General features: G+C 39.1%; 1 protein-coding gene across 1 annotated transcript in view; it reads right to left on the bottom strand.

Annotated features, from left to right (window-relative positions):
- Positions 1–15,894, bottom strand: part of EXOC2 (exocyst complex component 2) — a 125,383-nt gene extending 109,489 nt beyond the window's left edge. Inside the window, exons 1-2 of the mRNA XM_058802689.1 lie at positions 15,831–15,894; positions 2,016–2,171 (exon numbers count right to left, since the gene is read on the bottom strand). Coding sequence (XP_058658672.1) covers positions 2,016–2,133 — 118 coding nt within the window. The 5' untranslated portion in view covers positions 2,134–2,171; positions 15,831–15,894. The remainder of the gene's footprint in view (positions 1–2,015; positions 2,172–15,830) is intronic.
- Between the last annotated feature and the right edge of the window lie 11,700 nt (positions 15,895–27,594).

Genomic DNA, 27,594 nt, shown 5'->3' on the forward strand with positions numbered 1-27,594 from the left:
ATGACTAATTTAACCATCAAAAGAAATCTTTACCTATCTGGGGCCTTAGTCACTTACTGGAGAAAGCTGACAACTGAGCTAAGGAGAGAACAAGGCAATGCCTTATTTATTTTTACCTCAAAGCATAAAATTATTAGCAGTGTGTGTTACAAATATTACTCTGAAAGAAATATAAGAAGAAATATCAGCAGCTGGTCAGCTGTAATACCGAGGTACAGCTCAGGATACGTCTTCCTTCCAAGAACATAGCACTGATCATTTCTAAGAGGATCATGCCAATGAACTAACAAGGCTATTGAAGTACATCAGCCACACAAATACACAGAAATATACTCACCCCTAACATCATCAGTTACTTGAGGATTTCTCAATATGAATTCTATAGTGTACTGCAACCTCACCTAGCAGCTCAGGAAAATACTATTTCTCCTGGTGAGAGACAGCAAACTGAAATGGAGTGGAAAATGTAGTAGCTTATGCTTGGCCATAAAGCTCATTGTGGTGGCCGTGAATGGAATTTGTGAACTTTGGTTTACAGCCATGAAGCGAAATATTTTTTCTAGCAAAGCCAAACAAAATTCCAATGGCCTTCAGAGGAGTCGTGATTCCACAACAAATTAGACAAATTGCCTCTAACATGACTACTGAAGTACACATATGCATGACTAACAAAAAAAATAAGGGAAATTCCAGTAGTTATAGTTAACTTGGATTTCCAGGAACCTTTACTGAGTCTTTTTTGAAAGGCTTAAGAAAATGATGCAGCTATAGGATACAAACCTCTAATGGATAAATAGCTCAGCAACATAGAAACAGGGTTACAGTATATGATGTGATTTGACTGAGGAAAGTTCCACATGGTATATGCCAAGATCACTTGTGTTCAGTACACTTATACATGACAAGATAAAGAGGTTATAAAGTTTGCTGATGATTTTCTTTTATTCGGAGCATGAAGACCATAAATCCCAGAAAAATGCAAGCCAGAACTTACTAGGTTGAGTGATGCACTATAATGTAGATATTATAACACAACGGCTGAAATTCACTGAACAAAGACAAGATGCACGCAGGCAAAACTTTAAATTCATAGATGGCACCCTCAAACTGACTACTAATCCTCATGCATTTAATCATGGAACTATAGTAGGCAGAACAACAAAAACATTAGCTTGATTCTCAGTAGGAGTTACACAGAAAACAGAACTCTATGGCCGAAACACAAAACAAAAGTGAAAGTACAGCGTTATGCCACAGGGCATTCACATCCTGAACAGTGCACACAACCAAGATGTGACACCCACGACTGGCAGTGAAAGTAAAAGAGATTCACTGAACAGCAAGAAGAAAGGCCAAGGATACATGCAGAAAAATTAAATAAGCTAAGACATTTCAGCCTGAAAAGGAAGCAAGAGAGCAGTAATGAACAAGGTCTGTGACCAGGAGAATCAGTGAAAAGATCTTGTCCCCTCCTCCAGCACAGGAGCTACGATTCTGATGAAATTACCATGTTAAAAATCAAAACAGTAATGAAAAGGGTTCTTCACATATTGTGTAGCTAAATCACTGAACCTGCTTTATCATAACTGCTGCAGATATACAAACTGACTTTAACTCAAGGCATAGCAATGTCTTGGTTTAGGGCAAATATGGGAGAAAATCCCCAATGACTTTCTGAATACACAGAAAACACTTCTGACATGAACATTACTAAGGGGAAATTCTCAGTTCCTGAGAAAGTAACAAAAGAGCATCTCATTACATCTACCCTCTTCTAGTACACTGCAAAAAGCATTTCATGTTCAGCACAGGATGCTGACTCAGATTAAGGGTTCATCTAAAAAGGCAGTCAGTCTGGTTGGTTACACATTGGGTAGTATCTCTGTATTTATGAATTCAAGTGCATATTAATGTAAAGAGCATTCAACACAGATTCTATCATGCAAAAAATTAATCTCTAATCATATCCAAAATGTTACCTTCTGCCATACCAAAAGGGTGATTTTTCAACTTACCTAGGAGGTCTGTAGGTCCAGTTCCCAAATTTTCTCCTCTAATTGTCACTTTTGTCCACGCGATGCCTTCATTGGGAGAGATACCGGTTACCAGTGGGGGCTGCCGTGCTCGAGACATGATGAATTTTCAGTTACTGCAATCTGAGTTGCTTTTATCTGTTTATCAAGAAACAATAAATTGAAACTCCATTAATTATATAAAAATTATTAAAATAATTTTAACCCGTTCTTCTCAAATTGTAGGGAAATACAAATGTAAATATGGAACACCACTCAAAGTCTTTTTTGACACAGTCATAAAACAATAAAGAAAAATTATACCTTCTTTGCACTTTTAAAAAAGTTAAATATAGGTTTCTGAAAGAAAAAGTCTATTCAGAGAAATATTAAACTTTCTGAATGCTTAATGAATATGTAGACACAGACTTCAAATTACTTATGTAATAGACTCATTTGAATTCTGACAACTTCTATTTGAAAATTATTATTGTACTCCTTAGGAAGTTCAGAACTGTTAATCTAAGATAAGTAATAGACTATGATTACGTATTTGGACAACTTCTCCATCAAAATAAGACCTATTGACATAGACAGTCCCATGTGAGGAAGCACTTGGCACTTATTTGTATAAAGCATCAATGTTAACATGCACTGAGAAAATTAGAACATGACTTGTAAATACTACACTAACAGAGATCATCAACAAAACAAACAATACCCAAACATATCAACAAAAATGTACGTAAAATTATTGAAGAAGCATTTCCAGAAGAGTGCTCCTTTGCACCTGAAATTGAGTCAACTCAGACCAGTTTAATTAATTGTGTCATTAATGAGTTCTGTAGCTCAAACACAAATATGGTACTGATGTAATGTGGTCTACATTTAGTTTACTATGCAACTGATTGCAAATGCATATTTTTTATTAGCAGTTTCCTTTGTGTAGCTCTGCAGCTATAAACACCTATAATAAGCTGAGTGTATATATGTATATATATATATATAATCAGTATAATCTGAATTACGAGTCTTATTAAAAACCACCACCATTCCAAAACCTCAGTTACACACACACACCACTTTAGTGTAAACAATTTTGGAAGTTCAGGTTAGTAAAAAATACGTGGAATGTAAGTCAAGTTTCATAAGGCTCTCCTTAGCTATTGCTTTTTTAACCAAAATGTATTTTCTACTTTTATTTGCAAATGTTAAGTCCATGAAACCAAGAAGCTCTCTAAACCATCTCTAACAATAAATAGCAGCAAAACTGCAGTTTCCAAGTCCCTGCAGTTAAGACATACTAGAATTAAGACACACTTGTTTCAGCTTGTTTTTGCATATACAAAACACTTTCATTGTACCAAGATACCCCATGCTCCTACACAGCCTCCCCACATTTTTCACCGGTAGTATCTAGATCTGACACAAGAATCAAAGAAGCTCCCACCAGCTGATTTCATTCTTCACATTCCAAAGCTGGAACACACACTGAAAATTAAGATGGAAATAGACAAGGCAGGAACTGGAAAGATGATCTTATACTAAAAGTAATCAAATACTACCCTCAGAATAGGGTCTCCTGTCTTTGTCTGTCCATACCACAGATGCATAGAATGTCACCTGTAACAAAACTCAGAATTCTGATCCAACTTCAGAGCCCACAGCCACACCTGAAGTCAGTGTGAAATGCATCCTGAATACAGGGAATACTGCACAATGTTCTGAAATACTGAGGTCCTAAACAACCACCTCAATTTCATAAATATGTCTGTTTTCAAATGTCTGTTTCTTGGTTTTACATATTTAAAATAGGAATACCATCACTCATTTCAAAAGCTACTTTTGAAAACAAATTCATTAACAAAGAAAAGGGATTTAGATACCCTGAACACAACACAAGTATTAATATCTTCAGAGAGTTTTTCACACTGAACAGTATGTAATTAATAACAGATGTAAATTCATGTTGAACAAGCAAGAACATAGCAAATTGCACTACGTCAGCCATGTCCAGAGTAGGACATGGCAGTGAAGGAAGGCTGGTAAGGGCCCATGATAACACACACAATGCATATCTAGTTTGGCTTTGTATCTTTCCGTGGCAAACTTCATAATACTTCTTGACATTAAAAATTCCATAATGTGTTTAATAAATCATTGGTTTCTCTGCTTTTTTTTTTTGCAAATAACCAACTATGAAAAAGGAATTAAGTTATATAGGTACTCTTAATAGTCTTACATGTAAACTACTGGAACATTTTACATGAAACCAACATGAGACTGGAGAAGCAAGTAGTCAACAGATGGAGGCCATAAGGGTAGAACAGCACTCAAGAAAAGAACTGTATCACCAGATTACAAAGAAATCAGCTGACAGTCATCTCCAGCTATGGAAGAGAAGGCTGTGCTCTGTTCCAGTGGCCTACTCCTACTTCTTTCACTGAACCAGCTTCTCCTTCTCCTCCTCTCTCGCACAGAGACAGTCCCTGCTTCACCCAAAAACTGAAGCCAGATCCTCATCTTGCAGACAAACTGTTTCTGCCCCATCCTGTTAATGGTCCCTCTGACTTTTCACCCATAAGTTCAAGCAGGGAGGGAGAAGGATGTTACTATTCCATCCTCCTTTCAAATCCAGACACTTTGGTAATTCCTCTTACCTCGCTTTGCCTACTCCAAGCCTTCTTGTCCAGACACATCATCTGCACAACTATTGATCCACTTAGCACACGTGAAAAGGACAGACCTTCTCTTTTGTCAACATCCCTAATCTTGGAGTCACAAGGTTTGCCCAGCTTTCCTCTCATCTGTGCTGCATTCAAAACTATAGCACTGCCCAACAAAACAGCGGGCAGCACAAGAGAAATAGGATGCTAGAGAAAAATAAGGTCTATAATTTTACCAGGAGGGAGGAGAATAAGCTGCATGTATTCCTCACAATCTCATCTATGTAGTCTTTACAGCTTTTCTCACAGATCCTCAGCAGAGCTCAAGGATACACAACAGCTGTAAAGGAACAGTGGTGTTAGGCCCTTCCAGGCACACAACCACCTTCTGCAGGAAGCAACATGTGTCTAGATACCAGTTAGTCAATATAAAACACCTCTTTTATTTTGGAGCAATTTTTTGTAAATATTTATGTGGAATATTAATCAGTAAAAGTGATGTAAAAAAGCCATCTTCAGGAACATCAGGTAATATGGAGAGGAAAAAACCTTGAGAAAAACAAGTAAAATAGAAGCTACTGTGGTATTATTTGTGTGGTATTGTTTGGTTGACCCCTTCCCAAACATTATAGCTCCCTTGCATTGCAGCTATTGTTGCTTCCAAAATACCCAGGCACACAGGTAATTGGCTCGTCTCAATACCAAAACTCAAAAGTAATATTACAACATCTTTTTCTGGATTTCAGAAATCAGCACTAGATCCCCCTTCATGATGAGCTAAATAAATGTAATAAAAACACTGAGCCTCCTGAGATCTAGTATTTCTTCTAAAGTATTTCCATACTTACTGCAGAATTGCTTTAAAATACCTCACTGGAATGAGAATACCACAGTAAATCTCAACACAATTCAAAGCACTACAACACTGAGATGCTCTATGATTATTATTTTTAAACAGCAAATGCTTTCATTTATTTCAAAGACTGGAACTATTTGTAATATGCCATTATTATAAATATCAAGCAAATGCTTGGGAGCCTTCAATTCATTTATATTTCCTCTCCTTAGGACAGATGTCCATAGCTAACATGACTGAGGTGCTTACTGGGAAGCCTAGCCACTATACTGCTGTGGCAAGTTCCTAAATTTCTTAAAAAATATTTTAAGGCAAATCTGACAAAAAATTACTTTTTCATTTGACAAAACATGACAACCACCTAATTCTGAGCTTTTGTTGCAATTCTGTATGCTTTCCTAAAGATAAAATCTATTCTTTATGAAATATGTATTACACATAAAATATATTTTTATTAAAACAGCCCTCTTCCTGAAAGACTGATTCTCATGCAGACAAGGAGAGTGCAGAAAGACAGTTTCTATACAAGATCTTTCCTCTCAGGAGCCAGACTCACTGAAGAGGTTTCAACAAGACTGTTTTTTACAATGGACAATCTTCTACATTAGCAGAACGCTCTCTCTCTCTCTTTATTTCTCTCCACCCTTTTTTTTAACCTAATTTCCTCACACTATCTCCCCAACAATTTAATGTGGATATCTGATTGACTGCTCCCACGATCTTGCCCATACCATTCTATTATTCTGTCATAATTCTTGTTATAAAAGCACAAGGAGTTAGAAAACCTCTGCAAAGACCACCTACTACAAAGTCCTCTTGAAAAATGCCTTTCATAAACAATATCTTTGTCTTTGCACCAGTTTCTCAAATAAACTGTCCTCTCACAAAGGTTTGGTTAAAAAAAAAAAAAATCCAGACAATTCTGAGCATTAAAAGCTTGCTAAAGAGAGGACACCTTCCATCTTTATCCTAAGAAAACCCACTTGAAAATAAATAATGAACCAATGAAATACGCCCCAGCATAAGGGAAAGCACAAGTCTATTTGGTTTTGGGTTTTTTTTAGTATTGTAAGCCTTCAGTTTTATGTTGTTTTGAAATGAGAGTTCTTATACAGTTTTCCTCATTCAACTTTCAATGGCAAACACAGAAGGGACCCAAAATAAAATGCCAAGAGCTACCATACCTGTTCTGTTAAGCAAACTACTTTCTACATTTTACTACACTCTGGAAGTACCACCAAAATCAGAAATACATGAACAACCAAAGTTCAGGATTGAAGACTATTAAATTGGCTGGTAATTTCAAAGGAAAACTACAAACATCTTGAAGGCATGGAACTCTGGAAGGCGAGTAACAGTAGGCTGCCACCTTACAAATTCAGCCAGTGGGAAAAACTAGCAGTTGAAGTGTTTTAAAATAGAGTTTCTGACTTCTAAAACAAAATAGCAATATGGTTCCAGTGACTCAAAATTCAATTTAAATAAAGTTTTCAGTGATACTTTGTTACAGACACTGAACTTAAAAGATTCTCTTGGAGGAAGGCAGACTCAAAGTTAATGCAAGTTTCATGGTCATCTAGCAAAGGGAATCAAAGCTATCAAGAAGGGAGGGAAGAAAAACCCAATTTGTCATCATTGAGAAAGTCTAAGTTACAAGAAAGTGTTTAAACCTTCAGATATCAAATATTTATTTGTTCTTAATCATATATATGTGACAGAATACAATTAAAAAATGGTGAGGCAGGAACAGCAAAGCATCACCCATGTGCAAATCACAGTATGCTTCAGATGTTGTTTACTTAAAACAACAACAAAAAAACACAAGAAAACCAACCTGAAAACAATAAGTGAGTTACACTAACATCACAGCATTGAATGATTCCCAAATGAAAAGATTTATGACATGCCTTTTAAAACAAGCTATAAATACTCAGATCCTAGAATGTAGGTGATGGCCTTTTAACCTTAAACCACACAAACTTGTGCTTCTAGTACACAAATCTAATAATTTGTTTTCACTAGAAAACCCAGATTCTCCTGAGTACAACACACTATGACAAAGTCAGTGAAGGGACACGACAAATGACCCCAAGAAGAACGACAAAGCAAAATGCTTCCTGGATGTTTGTACTCAAAACCATTACAAAATGATGAAAAACACTACTACAACCTTTTCTGTGCTTTATCTTCCCAACAATATAAATTCAGACAGACAATCTACATAAACCAAGAATTAAAAGCATCCAAAAAGCAGCACTGTGAAAATAATTGACATTTATTAACCCCTCTGGAGATCTTCAGTGCCCTAGAATTGCCACAGCCTTCAACACTGCATTAATAATATAAAGTCCATTCCTGCAAGCCTGCCAGAAAAGACTGGGAAGTGAATAAGCTAAACAATGCTGAAATTCCAAGTGATATTAAGAATCTATGCATGTTTATTTAAATAATAAAAGAAGACTTGTCAATTTAAACAAGAAGCGCTCACGAATCTTACATTTAGGGGGAAAGAAACTCTTCATAACACCACTAAGCTACTTATAATGAAAAGATGAACAAACATAAAAAAGTGGGTAATTTCACTGTCACACAGAAAAACAAAGCCTCATTTGTCTTGCCCTGTCATATCCGGCGTGTTGATTCAAGCCAATATTAACACTGACAAACATGTTAACCTACAACGTTACATGCCAAAAATCAGTTCCAATTTGGGAAGATGTGCAAGTTTTGTGACAGAGAGGGCAAACAACAACAAAGAAGACTTGCAGTATTAAATGACATAATATGATACTCTGTGCTTTTTCAAAAGGCTCCTGAATATTCCAATCAGCCACAAAGGGCACACTAGACATTTTAGTTTTAGGGTGGGCAAGGAATGAGCGCAGCAGTTTTGCTTTCACCGCAACAATCTTCGCAGATTCCCTTCAGTATCTCAGAGGTCTCGCTTGCCTTAACGCAGCAAGGTACATCTTCATGGCCATGTATCTTGACGGAGTGAAAGCAAAATAATCCCAGCACTCAGCGATGCCATTACCCTTTCTCAGTCACAAGGGATTAAAAGGCTCGGAGCCGGGGCAGATGCTGGGAGAGCCCTCGGCAGAGCGGCTCACCGCCCGCCGCAGCCTGGGCTGCAGCTGCGAGGGATTGACACCGCTGACGGTGGAACCCGGCTCGGGAGAAACTCCGGGCACAGTTCCGGCATCCGAAATAAATTAAAGTAAACAGTGTTGCTCTCCCTCATCCACCCTGTTAGCAGCCTCTCGGTTGAGCTGGAGACCACACACCCAGACCACACAGCACCAGCTGAACTCACTCGCACGCAACATCTAGAAGCTGTCACTCTGCTGGGTATGGGGAGGGGAGAGAGAGGGGGGCCGGAGTGCGAGTGTGTGTGTTTAGAGAAGCTGCTTGCTCTCTCCTCCTATCATTACAGCTGCTTATGTTTTGTGTGCTTGGGAAGGAGGGAAAGAAGGAGGGATAAGAAAAAAGACCTATAAAGCTCGCTAAGAAAACACACTGGCCTTGGCCTTTTGTAGTAATGATTTGCACTCCTCCTGTACTAGTTTAGTAGCTGATGAAGGGCTAACAAAGCATCCATTTAACATCAATTAACCTTCTATCTATCACACGTCAAAAAAAATTAGACTAGTATAAATCCATTTCCTTGTACATTTTAAATTACAGCATCCTGTCAATTACAATGTGAAAAATAGCCTATATATTGATCTATTTTTACATCAGGAGTTCTGAGATGTTATTTATTTGGAGAGGGGAGAGATATTCACCACAAAAATCAACCACACAGATGACATTATGACATCAAAATGCTGAATTTTCTCCAAAAACATTCCATTGTAAAATGAAGTTTTATTTGTTAGCATCATACACCATAAACAACCTGAAGGAAGTTAATGAGCCAACATATAACACTGAGTTTGTAACTCACCAGCAGCAAGAAGTAAAAATAGCAAAACACTAAAAATAGATTAAAACCAACAATAGTCTATAATACAGATGAACAGAGACTTTTAAAAGGAGGGGGAATTCTTTGTTTCTTTAAGCTCACAAATAATTTCATGTGCCAATTATGTCACCTGTTCAAACAGAGAAAGCGGAATAAAATGTTTGAGGACTCATAAAATCTATTTCACTGAGTTGACTTTAAAAAAAGATTTCCTTCCCTCTGCTCTGCTACCATGAACACACATACCTCCCCCATCAAGCTCACCAGCACACAGATTTAATTTCATACATACACATCTGGACAGCCCAGAACCACAGTCACATTTTCACCTCAGTTCAAAATCTTTTTACCTAAGTGACAATGACAATCTCCAAGTGCCACTACTAAACAAAACCATCAAAACTGCAATAATCCAAATGTCAGTAACAGCCCTATAAACTTGGATGAATATATCTGTGTTTATAAAAACCTTGAGAAAAAAATCCAAAAAATATTTCACCTTACCAAATACATTTTAAAAAATGTTAGCTTCAAAGTTCTGTAACTTCACACTGAAAATAATTTATTCCCCCAATTAATTAATTAGATCAATATGCTGGTTTATACCAGTTCTTGAATGAATGGTTTTGCTCATGTATTCAATGTAACAGCACCTATTCATTACCAAGACTCAAGTCAAACCAATTTAAGTGTTCTGAATGTCTATTTTGGTCATACTGGCTTGCCTAGAAAAGGTCAATAGCATAGAAGAAAATATAATTAAAGAAAGTTTGAACACAGATGTTTCTCCCCAAACTTTCCGCTACTTTCCATATAAATTACATTGCAACTCCCCAGAAACTAATTCATCTACTTGTTAAAAGCTTCCGTATTTAGTGTGTGACACATCACTATAATCTAGCAACATTGTAAAGTCCTAAACATCTATATATAAACATATATATAAAAAAGTCAGCTCAGCTTTATACAAAACCATATCACAGATGGCCATAAATCTCCCATTAATTTCTAAATTCTCACAAAGCACATCTTCCTACATCTGCTTCCACCTCCAACATTCCGCAATGTTTGCTTCATCCAGAAGTCATTATCCTACTCTCTCTTCCAGCTAAGCCATTCATCCCTCTTTTGTTCCAAAGTTATGATTAATTTTTTGTACATCATTTAATTATTAGGAAAATGGTAAAAAATCTTAATATCTCATTATCATTTAATCTTATGTTGTTCACAGGCAGAAATTAGAAAACAATACTTCAAGCATCAAAATCTTTCAAATATGTTTATGCTAATGCATTCAGAAAGATCCAGAAGTTCAGAAAAATAAACTAAATGAATCCCAAAGGGATGAATTTTTTTTCTAGAAAAAAGAAACAAGACACCACAGATTTTTTTTTCTAAGCCCTGTAACTATATACAATATTCTCTATAAAAACACTATATAACCACTGTAATTACACAGTTCACATGGTCGAAGCTTTAACTTGGATGCTTGTATGTAAGACTGCAACACTTACACTTACTGTGTGACTATTTTAACAGTTCCTTTTGTTTCAAAAATATTTAAAAGATGAGACATACACTTGTGTTACTGAGATTCTAGTATTTTTCATGTTCTCTCCCCGACACCTCTTTCTGGCCTTTGCTCAGGGATGTACTCAAGCCATATGCTAGAGTGTTTTTCTCAATTCACATGGTCCAACACACACTCAATACTTCCCTGACAGACTGTGTGCACAGGTATTTTTCTAACAAAAGCCTCTCTTTGCCTTATGAGTCTTCATTTCTACTTGTCTGCCTAAAATCCCATCTCCTGTATGGAGTGATCACACTTACAGAGTAGTGAGGTTGTCTTGTGAGAAACACAATCTCCCCTGCCTTCTCTTCTAAGGAAACATGCAAAGAACCCATCTGCAATACACATAGCTTCTGAATTTTTTGCCAAAAATCCAATGCTTAGTTTTCCAGCAAGAACCAAAGTATACCTGTTAAAACCGCTGTGAGATTTGAAATGTCACAAGACTCACAGAATTCCCAAACAGAAAACTGAAAGTAATTGCTTTTTTAATTGAGACATTTCATGAGTATCTAAAAAAAAAATAGTTTAGTTTATTCTCAATGCAAAAGTGGCTATTTAAAAAGGAACTTTTACTTAAAATAGTCTTAATCTTTAACTAATGCAGGCTTTTTGCTGAACCTCCAAACATAGGGGTACATGGCTTCTGGGTTATCAACAGTGTCAAAGGAAAAAAAAAATACAAGTCTAAATATATCTAAAAATCCTTGATTTATACTGTAATCTGATCCACAGACACTTTTACACTGCCAGAGACCCCACTGGTTTCTGCACAATATAGCTTAAGCATAGTCTTTGAGAATAAAACTGAAAATCTGGGAATCTGCAGTTCTGTTAAGGTCAAGGGAAAATCAGACCCCTTAAGGACCTGGTGTCTCAGAAACTTTGTTTTCCTTAAAAACAAAGCAAGGAAAATTAGAAAGGAAACATGGGCTTTCACACTCATCACCAGACGTAATCACAGTATTTTCTAATGAAAATGCTGAACATACTTTCTGCAGATTAGTAACGTCAGTAGTCAAGAAAAGGCTACACAGACCAAGTTTTTTTTGGAGGAAAAATCACTAAATACTTCCAAAATAATATAAAAAGTACAATTACAAAGAATTTTTCCAGAGGAGTGGTGAACCTGGTGTTGTTTAATATAGTAAACACATATCTTACCTTTCCCTATGCAAAGCCTGTAACCCGGCAATCACGCAATAAATAATTATTTGCAAGCATTTCTGTCATTACTTGGTGTCTAGGGAAGTTGCTTCAGGGGGATTTGGAGTTGTTTTTTTTTTTTCTCCAGGGTATCAGAAAAATGATTTTTTTCTCCCTGCTGCCTTTCCCTTCTCTTTATAACTTCCAACACTGGGAGAATAACCCACATGCTTTTGAACAGAAATACTGATTGAAATTCCCTAAAATAATTTTCAGAGTAAAGCACGAAATTTTTTATCAGCCAGATTTTTGAACTCGCACTTTGCAAGCTTTAAAGACAGACCTCTGCTTTCATGTTCAGCACAAAAGATGAAAAATAAATCTGACATGACTGCGCTGTGCATGTGCTGTCTCATCATCCCTCATCCTCCAAGCACCTTTACAAACAAGATTCCCTCCATTACCAAACACCATATTTCTCCCCTGGGAAAAGTAATTTGAAAGACAATGTTGCACAGCCCAGATTTACAGAATGTAGGTGGTCCAAGACAGAAGGTCAAAGTTAAACTGAAGAGCTAACATCTGACTTCTGCTAAAAGATACTAATGCAGCTGTTTTCGGATTTCGAACATTCAGCTGGCTTCAAGTACAGCAGTAGGTTCCGCTCTGTCTGAAAAACTCACATAGAAAGTAAATTCACTGAAACATCTACAGTTCTCTGAGTACTATTTTCCAGTCCCTGACAGTAAAATGAAGTACTTCTGACTTCTCTTGCAGAAGGTTTTCTTTGCCTGTTTGTATAAATAAATAGTGACCTATAGGCATTCAAAATACATGCAGGTAGTGTCTGTATGTGCTTCACAAGCTTTTTTCCTCATGTACAAAACTCTAACTGTATTATTTCATGGATATCTTCCATAGTTGTCAGAATCTATGTTTTAAGAACACCTTTTATATTCAGTCTTCTGTCACCATCCTATCAAGATAAATACTTTTTTCTTTTCATTCTTTTTTGGTTTTTTTTTCCTTTTAAGTGAAGTCAGAAAGCCAAAAAGTGCAGAATAAACAGAATTAAAATAACTCAAAACTGATGTTTCATTTCAAGTACAGTGATTAAGGCTTACTGAATTTACAGCTAAACATATCACTACATTGAAAGAAATTGATTAAATATGGTTCAATATAACATAAGAGAAAGTTTTGATTAATAAATGAGGTCAGTGGCCTCTGCCTTTCTAGTCAACCTACTTATTTTGCTTTAGTCCAGCTTCTCTGGGAAGAGCAGTGTAATAAAGAATGGATTGCATCAGTGGATACAGTTTCATTCTAACAGGACCTCAGGAAAACAACCGGTGAATTACAGATTTTAATGTCTTTACTGTCCAGTTTTGCCCCAAATACTCTCAACAGCTAGCATAAAACCCTGGATCACTCTCACAAGAAATCCTGCAATTTTAGATTTCTTGTACTGTTCATGACTTAGAACTTTACTTTTTTAAAATTCATTTGGAATTCCATTGACCTAAACTGCTTCTTAGCTCTAAAATATTAAGAAGCAATTAGAGCATTAAAAACATCCCCAAACCATCAAGTCTGTAAAAACATTTCCATTTATTGAATGAAGACCAGAAAAATACAACACAACTTTATACTTTTTTTTAAAAGCCAGCATAAGTTTGATGGATAGCAATCTTCTAATTCAATTGCTTCACCTCTGACACATTCTAAAATATGTTTTTCATAAAGAAAACCACCCTTACCATTACAACTTAAAATAATTTTCACTGAGATAAGTCCGACCAGTATAATGAAAATAACCGCATCTGTTTTAAATGATGTTGCAGACAACAGAAATTGCACCTAAATAAAAACACTTTGTCCAAGGAGTGGGCATAAACCACAAAAATTGTAAACTAAGCTATCCATAGGAAAGAAATCAGCAACAAGACATGCCTCTTGCTGCTTATTGCTGGGTGCAAGCTGGGATAAGATACAATAAAAACAGGGAAGTAAGAATTATAGAGCATTCCTTCTTCAGGTGAGCAAAATGTAAAGGAAGAAAAGGGACTTGTTTTTCTAAGCCACGAATTTGTTTATTTACAGTCCTTTAATTGTTCTGACAACTTCATCATAAGCAAAACCAAATCAGCAAAAACAAAACCAAAAAAGTTTACAGCAGTGAAACGCAGAGAAATCATTAACGGAGGAAGGAGACTGTTTACTTGTTGTAAGAATGATCAGAAAACCTGGAAAACTGAAGAGAGATTATGATTTTAACTACATTTTAAACAATGAATATTTGGAGTTTAGGTTTAATCTGATGTTCTGTCAGAGCTAGGATTGCTTAATATTATACTGGCTTTTGACTCAGAGCATTTGAGTCTATGGCTAGAAACTGTACCTGCAACAAGCAAGGAAATTGCAGGAGGAAGACTATTTAAAAAAAACAGTAAAACTGGACAGAATGGGAAACTCTTTTCTGGAAGTAAGATCATCCCAAATTTCAGACGTCGACGCCTTGCTAAGAGAACATTTTCAGGTTCTTAATTAGGATATTGATGAGGCAAGGAGGAAAGATGTTTGGTCACCCAGCTCATGGACACTTGTGGACTGCAAGGCAGTCCAAATGAGGCAGAAATGTAGCACTGGGTAGGAAGTTAAAAAAAATTCCCAAGTCTCAGAGAAGCGTAATATCTCCAGACAGACATGGATGAAAGCAACCATCTCTCAACCAACATGTTATTTCAATTCCTCCCACATTTCTTACCCTGTTATTTTCCTATTGCACTTGCCTATGTACTCAGTCATTTTGGGGAGCTGTATCTGAAACTTGATGGCACAACTAAATGCAAAGACAAAAAAGAAAAAAAACTAAAACAAAAAATAAAATCAGTCCTGCAAATAACTACCTTTTCAGCAAGTCCTACAAGTAACCAGCTTGGACTCACCGCTCTACCCTGCTTATTTCCTCTATCCCCCACCCAGCACACCCACATTTCACTGAGCCGAACGACCCCATCATTTCACAGGGTCGGACTGGATGATGTCGGAAGTTTTTTCCAACCTCACTGACTCTGGCACCTCGCACAGCTCCGGCCCTGCCCGCGCAGCCCGGCGGGCACCGGCGCTCCCCGGGCCGCTGGCAGACACGGGACACACAGGCTAAGGCCACGGAGCCGCTGCTGCTGCCGGGCTCGCAGGGACGGCGCCACCAGCGCCGGGCCCGACCTCGCCCGAGCAGGGAGCGGCCCCCAGCGGGACACCGAGAGCCCCGGGGAGCCGCAGGCGGCAGGAACCCCCCGCCCTGCCGGCAGCGCCCTGCCGGGGGGCTGGAAGGAGGAAGAGCCGCTGCAGCCGGGAAGTCACCGGGGGGCAGACGGCCGCAGCCCAGCGACGCCCCCTGCGCCCCGAGAGCCACCGCCGACAGCTCGGTCCCCACGGAGCCGGGGCGGGGACGCTCGACCCCGCCCGGGGAGCGGAAGGCGGGGGGAGGCCGAAGGGAGGGGGATGGCCTCCGCCCCGGGGAGGCGGGAGGGGGGGGAAAGGGAAGGGGCCGGAGCTGCCCCGCGGCGCCCGATGGGGGCCGGGGCGGGGGCCGGGGCCGGTCACTCACCGCCCGCCGCCGCTCGCATCCGGCACCTGCGGCCGCCCCGCTCCCGGCAGCGCCCCGCGCCCGCCGCCGCCGCCAGGCGCCGCCAGCCGCCGCCCGAGCACATCGAGCGAGCGCCGAGCCACCGAGGCGGGTGGGGGGGGCAGCCAAGCTCCGAGCCGCGCCCCTCCGGGAGCCACGCCCCTCACGGAGACCCCGCCCCTCACGGAAACCCCGCCCCTTTCCCACCTCCCTCCCTCCTAACGCCGAGCGGCGTCTCTGAAGGCCTCCGGAGGGAGTGCGGGTTGGTTCTGCCATGGGTGAGGAGCAAAAGAAAAAATACAAACTTAATTATGACGGTCTTGAGTACGACAAGGACAACAATGACAGGACCCGAGGGAGCGGCCTGAAGTTGTGCCAGGGCGGGTTTAGGTTGGGTATCTGGGAAAGGTTCTTCATCCAGAGAGTGTTTGGGCGCTGGAACAGGATCCCCAGGGCAGTGATCACAGCACCAAGCCTGGCAGAGCTCAAGAAGTGCTTGTACAATGCTCTCAGATGCATGGTGTGACTCTGGGGACGGTGCTGTGCAGGGCCAGGAGTTGGTACTCGTGATCCTTGTGGGTCCTCTCCAGCTCAGCACATTTTGTTGTTCTGTGCACAACAGAAACAAATGATTACTAAACTGCTCCCAAGCAGATGATTAATGCTCCCAGCATTATCATCACTGTCCCTACAGGCAGAAACTCACCCAGCAGTAGTGCTGGGACTCCAGCCTGAGGTGCAAGGGAGGCTGCCCAGGGAGGTCATGGAGTGTCCCTCTCTGGAGACATTCCGAACCCACCTGGACGCGTTCCTGTGTCACCTGTTCCGGGTGACCCTGCCTTGGCAGGAGGGCTGAACTGGATGCTCCAGAGGTCCCTTCCAACCCCAACCATTCAGTGACTCTGTGAGGGGAAGTGCAGAAGGATGGATGGGGGGCAAAATCCCAGGCACAGATACTCAGGCAGTGCTGTCAGCCCCAGGAAATAGAAATCTGTCCTCCTTTCGTGATAAACCAGTAAAAATGTTTCTTTTCAAACCCATTGTCTGCCTGGGGGGATTCTAAACACAAGGTCTTTACCTTATGGAAAGAATCAGGAGATATCCTTTTTCATTTTTTGCTGGTACTGTTCGATGTATAACTTTGGTTGCAAAAACCAAATTCAGACAAAAATCTTACTGGGAAGGAGAGGAAAAGCAATGAGACAAAAAAAAAAAAACAACCCCAAACCAAACCAAAACAAACAAACAAACAAACAAAACAGAAAAGAGGAATCTATACCTCAGTTATGCTAACCCAGCCCAAAGCAGGACATTAATGGGAAAGCAAATTACTTTGGATAAAACCTTAAAGCACCATAAAAAGCATTATGGCCAAACCCCAACTTTCCTAACTTTTTTTTTTCACAGGTTAAAGCTGCTCAGGTTAAATTAGTAGACTGGAATATGTCATACCATGAATAAGCAATACTCTTCTGACTCTTTCCTCTTCTCTGTAAAACACTACTCAGTATCTTTTAGGGAAAAACAAAGGCAGATGATACCTATCTTTTCTGTAGTTGTTTCCATAGTTGTAACTAGTAACTGCAGTTTTCTGCTGAGAACCAATGCAGAAAATGAGCTCCTTTGTTCTCCAAGAAAAGTAAAGTTGGCATCAGATTTTAAAAAAAGTGCAACCATTTGCCCCCCATTTCAAAATTATATTTTTCCTCCATGACAGCTTGTTTGAATTCTCTCATTGAATGCTTGTCATCAGCTGTGCCAAAGCAAACTGCTCCTTGAGAGGTTGGTGGGATCAGAAGGCCCCACCCAGCGTACCTGGGTCCCAGCCCAGCGCCCTCTGAGAGGGGACACCTCTGCCCAAAAACCCCACTGACTTTTCTGGGACTTCATAAAGGGAACTGTGTACCCAGAAGGTTTTGTAATAAACAACCATGAGTTTAGGTTTAGCTCAAGTGATAAATTTCAGTGCCAAACTGCAGTTGGGTTGCAGCTTTGATTGAATATTCACCTCTGTTGTAAAGGACCCTAAATAGGTGAATCATTAAGAAGAGGGAACCTGAACTTGAAAAGAGTCAGCCTCCCCAGTGTTAAACCCCTAAGTGAGGACAAGCTGACAGACCTTTTGCTTGTGAAAATGTCACCTAGCCTTTAGGGATTTTAAGCTGCTGTTTCTAAAGGGCAGCTCAGAAGTATTTTTATGCAGATTGTGGTCCTTGGGAATTTGTCAGAAAAGCACAATCAGGCTAAACTCTGCAAGAACAGAAACCTTATAAAAGGCATGAGTACTTCACTGGCATCCACACAGGCAAATCCTCCTATTTCCACAAGCAGCATCCAGGAATCTTATGATCTATAGGCCCTGGATAACACTGCCAATGCAGAACTTCCTGTGTGGTGCACTTTGTTCAATCTGCTGTGGGTGGTTTCCCCAGCTGATATTCAGTGACCATCACCTACCCCTTCAGTGACTCCAGAACAAAGCTGACAGTGACTGACTGCAGATGTGACCCTCTGGAGAGAAGAAACACCACCCTGCATATCTCTTTGGAACAAAAGGAAAAAAACTAGTGTGGTTAAAAAATATATATATATCTGTCATATATATATAACTTATGATGTATATACCATAATATATAGTATATATTTGCTGTCATATATAATGCTGCTAATATAAATATATTACTCTTTAGAACTCCAGATGCTGTTAAAGAGATTAATCTATGCAGTTAAAACTGAGGAAAGAAGTGACAATTTGTAATGTAATGACCTGGTAAATAGTAAGTGTTATACCTCATAGAGGTCACAGGAGTAATTGCTCATTCATGCCTTTTTCTAATCCATTTATGCAGATTTGACAGTGATCTGTAAACATTACATCTCTCTACAAAGTTGGGTAAACAGATTTGAAAGCCAGAGAGATTATTATGATCATCTTGTCTAACCTGAATATTGAAAGCTGTAGAATTTCCTCCAGCCATTCCCACACCAAGGTCTTTTTATAGTTGTTTTTAAAAAACACATTTTCATTTTATTTCAAAGAATAAAATTTGTTATTTATTTATTTTGGAGAAATGGCAAATCAATCATTCTGCTTTTGAAGATTTCTCAGTGGTTATGCTAACATGTACCACACTACCTTAATGTGCAAAAAGACCCTGATAGAAATATAAATGTTGTTTGAAAAGGTAAGTTCATCTAGCTGCAGCATCTGTCCATTGCAAGCCTGCTTCTTGTTAACAGAAATATCTTCCTTTTGAAGATGTTTGTGAAATGCGGCAGATTTACTCCTTCACTTTCTCTTGACAAATTGTATGGATTAGCTTTGATTCTGCACTGTATAAGTGCCTTTCCAGAACTGTTCTCTGAATGCCTTCAAGCTTAGAGATATTCCCTAAATTTTTTTTGACATGTGGACTTCCAAACCAGACCTTCTCCTGCTCCTGTTTAAATTTATGAGGTGAGTATTATAACCAGGGAAATCTGAGGAACAGAGAAATGCTAAGAAGCCTAAGGGGTAAAGTGATCTTAAGAAATCACCCTTTCCAGTTATTTTCCATGCCCCACAACAGGATCAACTACTCTTTTGTTGTAACATAACTGTTTTTTCAATCTTGTTCTTAAAGGCTTGCCAGTATGGTGCTTTTGCCATCTCCTCAGGCAATTTTTCCTAGGGTTTCTCTACCCTTATCACTAGAGGTCTTTTTTTCCAATGTATGCTCTAAATATGTCCCCTACTGCAATTTCAGTCCATTAGTGAAAGGTCTGTCTTTGCTGGTCCTGAGAACAGACTCTTTGCTTCCTCCCTGTACAGTCTTTTCCACATTTAAAGGCCCTGTTATCTTCTTTGCCTCATTATTCCAAACAGTCCCGCTAATATCCTGATATTTAATGTTGTCTGGACTGGTAATCAAGCTGTAACTCCCCTGCACTTGTCTGCAGACACCCAATGTCATTCTGGAAACACAATTCCCCAAGCCAAACATGATTCAGGTGAAAAACTTAAACAACAACAACAACAACAAAACACTAAAATTTAAGCTGCACCATGGGGTAGCAGAGCAAAATAATTGCTTTGCCTATTTTGCAGGCTGTTTTCCTGTGTCCATCCCATTTGTATGGCATTTTGCTTTTTGCAACAGCACAACAGTGGTGACTCGTGCTCAGCCTGTGATTCACTCTACATTTTTTCCAGGCAACTGTAATCCTGTTTACTTTTCCCCATCCTGTATCTGGGGAACTGATGATGCTATGTCTATTGCACCTATTGAATACCATCTTTTGTGCTTTTCTTAATAAAATCCCTCATAACCAGTTTGACAAATTCCCTCTGAGTACTAATCCTGCTCTCTAACCATCTTTTATCTGCTTTCTTCTTCATGTCCTCTTCAAATATATCAAGCTTAGTCTCTACTCCGTTCTTTGGGTGTTTTATAAGGAGTATCAGATATAGGGTAGACCCTTGAGAAACCTCTTTCTATATATCTCTCCTTTTGATAACGGCCCCATTTTGCTAACTCTTCCTCAGAAATGGTCCTGACTATTCTGACACCATGGGGTTTTCAATTTGGACCATATTGTCTTTGCTTATGCACAAAAAACATTGACTTAAGCCTTACTAAAATGAAGATATATGACTTTTTAATACTTTCTTCTTTGTATAGCACCTATTATCTTACTTTAAAAGGAGGTCTTATTGGTTTAGTAGGATTTGTTCTTGACAAATCCATAGTCATCATTATTTGTCTGTCTTGAAATGCATACAGATAATTCAAATGCTTCATAATTGCCACAAACTGAACCTATCTGATTTATAACTCACCAGCTCCTCCTGTTTTCCTGTGTGTACATAACCAAAAGCCTATTTGAAATTAAGAGGGCTGCTTCCATGACCATGTTGTGTCTTCTGAGCTGGAGATCAGTAACCCACCAAAGCCATGGCAGTAGAACCAGGAGCAGAGCCAAGAACCGCAACTCATCCTTGACTGCTCTAACATATCTATAGTCATTGCACAGCCTTTCTTCACCTCGTTGCCTTTATTTCCTTGAACCATCAATGTAACATCCCTGTGGATGTTGGTTTCTAGAAGTTCCCATAGATTTTATAAAAAATTCGTGTAGGTATTTCAATTTCCAAGCAGATTTCTGCTCCCAAGACCGCTGCTTTCTGCTTCCTCCTAAACTGAAAATCACCTGGGTCTGTGTTGTCAAACCAGCATCCAGGAACTGATTTACTTAAATCTTACGGCTCTATTCCTTTTTTTTATACATAGGTTCAGAAATAAATTCTTTGACCATGGCAGCATTTGGCTATAATCCATGAACTTAAGCCAGAAACTTTCATTATGAAGTTAAATATATTTATCTTTGTTGAAAGGCGAGAGAGAAAGAAACAACTTACTGATCAGTGTTTTCTCCCAGATGATTTCTGGTATGCTTCAAGAGAAACAACATATAAATTAATGCGCACACTATTTTGAGTTTTTTTCCAGAACATGCGCAATCACTTTTTCCACATCAAACAAAAAAATATAGTCTTTGCACTTTCAACCATTTCCAACGGTACACAAAATTCTCTCACTCTTTTACTTTCTTGGCTAACACCACCCTAATTCTTCCCTTTCAAGATTTATCCAAGGAATCTGTGCACTACTGACCCAGAGGCATTGTTTCTCTAAACAGCACCAATGAAACAAATTACTAAATTACTTTGTGCAGCTAAAAATACTGGATGCTGGATACCACAGCTCTGTCAAGGGTGTCACTAGTAAGTTGCATCAGTTTAAATACTTCTTGGGACAAGCCTTTATGTACTGTGGTTACTGTAAAAAAAATGGATGGGGAGAAGTTGAAATTGAAACAAACTTGAAATTTTGCCCCTTTTCTTTCTCAAAGGGAAAAAAAAAATCCACTTCAAAGGCTGTTTGGCAGGTTTTGTCTTCAAATTCCAGGTGGGATCCTGTTTCTCTTTTCCACAAGAACAAACTCTGGCACAAATTCTTTAATTTCTATACTTTGGGAATAAGCAGGGAAAAGCTATTCATCAGATATTTTTTCAGACTTCTGAAATGATGTTGAGTGAGCACAGAGATCAGATCTCAGTTGTGAACTGAACTGTACTCATGGGACCATTCCTTGCTGCCTGAGCACCCCAGCTCCACTCCACTGGAAGGGAGCACATCTCTGCTCCAGTAGCAGCTAACACTTCCTAATGTGTCCTAGTGAAAATCAACTTGAGTAACAAAAAACTATTATTCAATTATCAGTTTGACTCGTTTTGATGGAACCAAGTTGTTTCCCTTATTTGCCCCATTCAGTGTCTCTGCAAAACTGTATTTTTTTTAAAGGAAATTATACGGGAATTCTTGTGTTTAATATTACAAATAAAGGTTCCATTTATTGCTAAATACCTTCTTGTTTACTTTTTTTTCTTTTCTTCATTATTCTCCTTATCTCTCTCTCTCTTCTTTCCTCTTTTGTTTCTCCTAACCAACTGGTCTCTAAGTCTCTTAGGGTGAAAAAGAAAAGAAAATTATGAAATAGGGTTCAGAAAAAGGTGATGAGAATGGTAAAAAGTATATAGATAAACTATGCAACTGGGCCAAGTGTAATTAATTTTTCAAAACTTACCTTTTTAGGTAATTTAGATTCAGATTAGTATCACAACTATGCTGTTAGCAACAGGTTGCATTTTACATCATTTAGATATATTATTAAGTTCCTTTCAGAGAGAAAAAATATTTTAGTATCTCAGACAAGCAATTAACATTAAAATGTGAATCTTGGTCTGTACCTTAAATGTATGATCAAAGCTATAGATCATCTTAAACATGTTGAAAACATGACAGTATTTAATTTTAATGAACTACAGTTCTAGTCTTTAGTGTTTCTTAGTGACATTTATTCTTAGACACAGAAGTCTAAGGGGTGTTTGGCCTTGACTTCAGATCTTCAGCAATTTCCACAGAAATTTCTGAGAAGAATGTTAGCCAATGTTTTAAAACACAGAGGCCTAAATTTAGACTCTTAAATCTGTATTTAGCCTTGCAATGTGCTGAGCTCTTGGGCTGTGATCCAAGAAAGCACTTATGAGTTCCCATTAACTTGAAAACGCTTTCAGGTCTATTATTCACTTTACCAAAAGAACTGAACTCAAAATTATGCATGCGCATTAAGTACCCCATTGGACTTGCGTTATACAGTCCCCAGATAAGGTCAGCTCATACCTGAGACCCTGACTCACTTTATTCTTTGAGACACACATTTCAAAATGTGGTCAATATTTAAATACATTTTTAATTAATATTCTGTCCTGTTTCTATGTTGCTATTATATAATAATAACAACGATAATAATGATAATAATAATAGTAATAGTGTTTTGCATGCCCAAATCCTGCATGTGGGAAATAATCATCCACTTCTGAAAGCTGGATCAAAGTTGCATGGCACTGGTTAAGAGTTAGTTTTCCGTGTCTGGGAGGGACAGGATGATGAATAGGAAACACTATAGCAAAGGCATTCAGAAGAATTGTGACACTAAAGACAAGGAAATACTGGTATAGATTGTTTAGGGAATCCATGGAACCTTGTTCATTGGAAGCCTTTAAGAAGTGGCTAAAGCACCTCCAGGAACAATTCTATTCCTGGAGCTATAGTCTTTCCTTAAGAGGCAGGATGTGCTAGACACATTCATAAGGTGCCTTTTAGCTCTGTGAACCTTTTAAGTTTTGACATCAGGCTTGTGTTTGCTCTTGCTATGCACTGGCTGGCTTTCTATGCTGGTATCATTACATTTGCCCACTTAGGACTTGTGTCATGATTCACTTGTGAGCAAGCAGCAGGAGTAAACAATTTTTTTTTGATTGTATAAGTATTTCTAGCCACAGAAAAAAAGGAGGGCATGTGAAAACTGGCTAGAGAAGTTTCCATTCCATTTGTCCATTTACCAAAGCTATCAGCTGCAGTGAAAAACAACATCAGTTGTGATCTGACAGAAATCCTGGTGTTTTATCTAAAGGCATATGCAGAAAAAAATTACGTAATCAGAATTAGAGGAGTTAGAAGTGGTCATTTGTGAATGTGACTTTCGCTGGTTATTGTGCAGAGCTGTAATAGATACAATCCCTATGTGCAGAAAACCCACTGCTAAAAGTGCCCCATATGCCCACCACAAGATCCCTCCTGCTCTGTGCTGTGTCTCAGTTGTGCCAAATGCCAAGCTGATGGTGTGACTGTATCCTCAACATGGTAGAGAAACCTTCATGGAGGAGACATAGAGCTAAAGGGGCACTGTCTTCCATTTCAACCCATTTTTCCTAATTGATTACTGCTCTCATTTACAAGGCAAAATTAATCAGCCATAAATAAAAAATTGAAGTCCTCAATTACTTACTTGTGTTGCCCTTCATAGAATCATGGAATGATTAGGGTTGGAAGGGACCTCAAATATCTCCTAGGTTCAACTCTCCTGCCAAGGCCAGGGACATCTTCCACTAGACCAGGTTTCACAGAGCCCTATCCAGTCTGGCCTTGAACACTTCCAGGGATGGGACATCCACAGCTTCCCTGGGCAACATGTTCCAGTGCCTCACTGCTCCCACTGTAAAGAATTTTTTCCTAATATCTAATCTAAAGCTTTTAATTTGAACCCATTCCCTGTTGTCCTGTCACTACATGCTCTTGAAAAGAGCGTTGCCACATCTTTCCTGTAAGTTTCCTTTCAGGTACTGAAAGGCTGCAATTAGATCACCCTGGAGTTTTCTTTTTTCAGGTAGAGCAATCCCAGTTCTCTCAACCATTCACCTCAGGGAATTTGTAATATCCAGCTGAAGCAAAACTCACTGGTAATTGTAACGAGGCACAATATATGCATGCAAGATACACTTTGATCGATTGCTACACAACCCCTAGCTTGGGGCACTTTTTAACTGCCAAAATCAACTTTCTCACTGGGAAATGTATCATGGGGGAGTTTGAAAATAGGATTCAGAACCAGCTGGAAAGGCCCAGTTAAAATCTGAACTTCCCCAGTGGGGAGATCTTGACTTTTCAAAGGAGAAAATGATAATCTGGAGGAATGCTTGGGCTGACATTTTGATTTGAGATTGCTTCTGTTAAAAAACCAACCCCCCCCCCAAACCCCCAACAACCACAAAAAAGAACAAACAACAAAACCCCAAAATAAAACTGCACAACAAAACACCACAACAAACCAACCAAACAAAAAAATCCCACCCTGCTTATTTTGTTACTTCACTAAATTGCAAGAAATGTTTGGTGCTTGACTAAAAGGTCTACAAATGTCAGAGTTATAGATAAAATACCAAAATAGTGTCCTGAAAACTTGGAGATAGGAGAGACATTTCGTCTTTTCAAATTTCTTTTCCTTTCAGCATCCAATTTTATCTCCATTCTGGAACATTTATAAATTTAAATAGTTGGATAATCCTAAAGATGTGTGCCTGTAGGTAAAAAACTCCAATTCACTCTTCCTCCAAATAATTTCCAAAAGACAGATCAGCAGCTTAATTGTATATTTATTGTTAAACATTTCCTTATGCCTGAATTCTGGGAACAAAACATAATTCCCAAAAGACTTCAATAGTTGCACTTGGCATATCAGGATAAAAACAAACAGGATCATGCCCACCTTTAATTTTTGCACACCCAATAAAAAATCACCATCAAACAAAAAAAATTAGGCATGAAGAGAAAAGAATTCTTTAGATTTGAAATATTGTCAAGGGATCAGTGAATTTTTTTGATGAAAACTTGAAATTTGCAACAGGTACTCATGCCCAAGCATGTTCATTTCCAAGCAGGGAGGTAACAATAACCCTGTCTGCTGTGGAATTACATTCCTGCAGAAATCCAGGGGGGCAAAGCACAATGCTAGCGCCAATGGCACATCCAGACATAGTTGGAGTTTTCCTAGAGAGTGCAGGGGGGCTGTTTCTCTTTCTCTCCACACACATTATGTGTGTAGCTATTGAACTCTGCAAGACTTGCAAAGAACACACTTTATATTATCTTTTCATTTCCATGGCATCTGTACATTTAAAGTTTCATGCCTCATTGTGTCTGCATGTGATCATCTTGTACATGTATTTAAATTGCTTCTCTTGCCTCTGATCTTCAGAGACAAAAGCAACATTGAACTCTTTTTCCATTATATATTTTTACAAAAGAACTACTGTAAAAATTAATCAAAGATATTCTGCTTTTTATTGTTATTTTTTTAATTTTGGGGGTTACTTTTCCTCATATTGCAGTGGTTTTGAAATTGAAACGTTGCACTGCTGAGAAAGTGCCATGAAAATATAACCCACTACATTCCAGGAAAATAAATAAGCAAGGCCACCCAAATTTTCAATTAGTGCTGGTGCAGTATGCAGGAAATGGCTGGAGAACCGTCAAAGGCAGCCTTAGGCTGGGTCGTGGATACGGAACAGTGACAGGAAGGTTTGAAGCAGGAACACAGGCTCAGTGTGAAGATGGCTCTTCTCCAAGGAAAACTGCATACTAATAGGTTAATACTGATTTCCTGAAACATACAGCCTGGGTATTACATGCTGGAATTTACATTCTGACAAAGGCAATTGCTGAGCCTCAAGACTTTGCTTTTTTGGTGATGAAATAACACTAGAAAGTTCAAACTGCATTATATATTTTATGTTTTAAGCTTATTAAACATTCAAAGTACAAACTGTGCACATATTTTTAAGCCACCTGAAATAGCAACAGCCTCACTAGTTTGGGAAGCTAGTATGAGAAACATTACATTTCAACAGGTCAAGATTGTTTGGAGTAATCCCAGCAAAAGATACCGACCAAGATGGAGTGATGCCACTTTTAGAATAAACCTGCCTGGAATTGAGAATTACTGCCCAGTCAAGCAGACACACACAGTATCAGGAACCAAACACTTTTCCTTTAGCACAGCCTTTGCAGACAAAATGGTATTTGGAAATTATCTGAAGGCTGAGTCGGACAACGCCCTTCAGAAAACAAAGAACTGAAAATCCCAAATGAAGACGCTACCTCTCTTTCTGCAAGTCAGAGGAAGGGCTCCCAGTGATGACAGAAGATGCTGTGCCAGGCCTTCATCCTGAAAGTAAGTGCCTAAAACAAGAGCAAAATTAATAAAGCAGAGAAACTGTCCCGTTCTCGGCTGTTTTTGATGGCCTGGAAAGGCTCAGGATGGCCTTGGGACAGCCCGCACTCCAAAGAACGAAAAGAGTCTTCAGGTTTTTTCTCGGTCTTCAGTGTTTATTAGTTTTTATCTACAAGATTTTCTCTCGGCCCGACAGAGGTCTGCACAGCACGTCGGCCATGAGCACACTGAGAGCCCTCGGGGCGGTCACTTATCTTTATACCCAAAACTACGTATAAGATATTTACCTATTTTCCCCAATACCTTTCACCCTTATTGACAAGTGCACTTTTAGTAAGAACCAATCCCAAAGTGCCACCATCACCACAGAAGATGGAGGCCAAGAAGAAGAAGAAGAAGGACAGGACACGCCCTAATTCCTCCATCTTGTTTCTCTAGACCCTCCTGTACTGAAATCTAAAACCTGTGTTTCACACGATAACAAACCTATCCCTTCACCATTTACCCCAGTGAAATCCTCCCATCCTCATACAGGTGTCGTCTCCCGTGTAGGATCTAAGTCCAGCCACCAGACACTTCTGGCAACATTCCAGGACCTCCGAGCCCCCCAAGGGTGGTCTCGGTGACTCTGCAC

The sequence above is a fragment of the Ammospiza caudacuta genome, chromosome 1, assembly GCF_027887145.1.
Source record: "Ammospiza caudacuta isolate bAmmCau1 chromosome 1, bAmmCau1.pri, whole genome shotgun sequence".
NCBI classification, from domain to species: Eukaryota; Metazoa; Chordata; class Aves; order Passeriformes; family Passerellidae; genus Ammospiza; species Ammospiza caudacuta.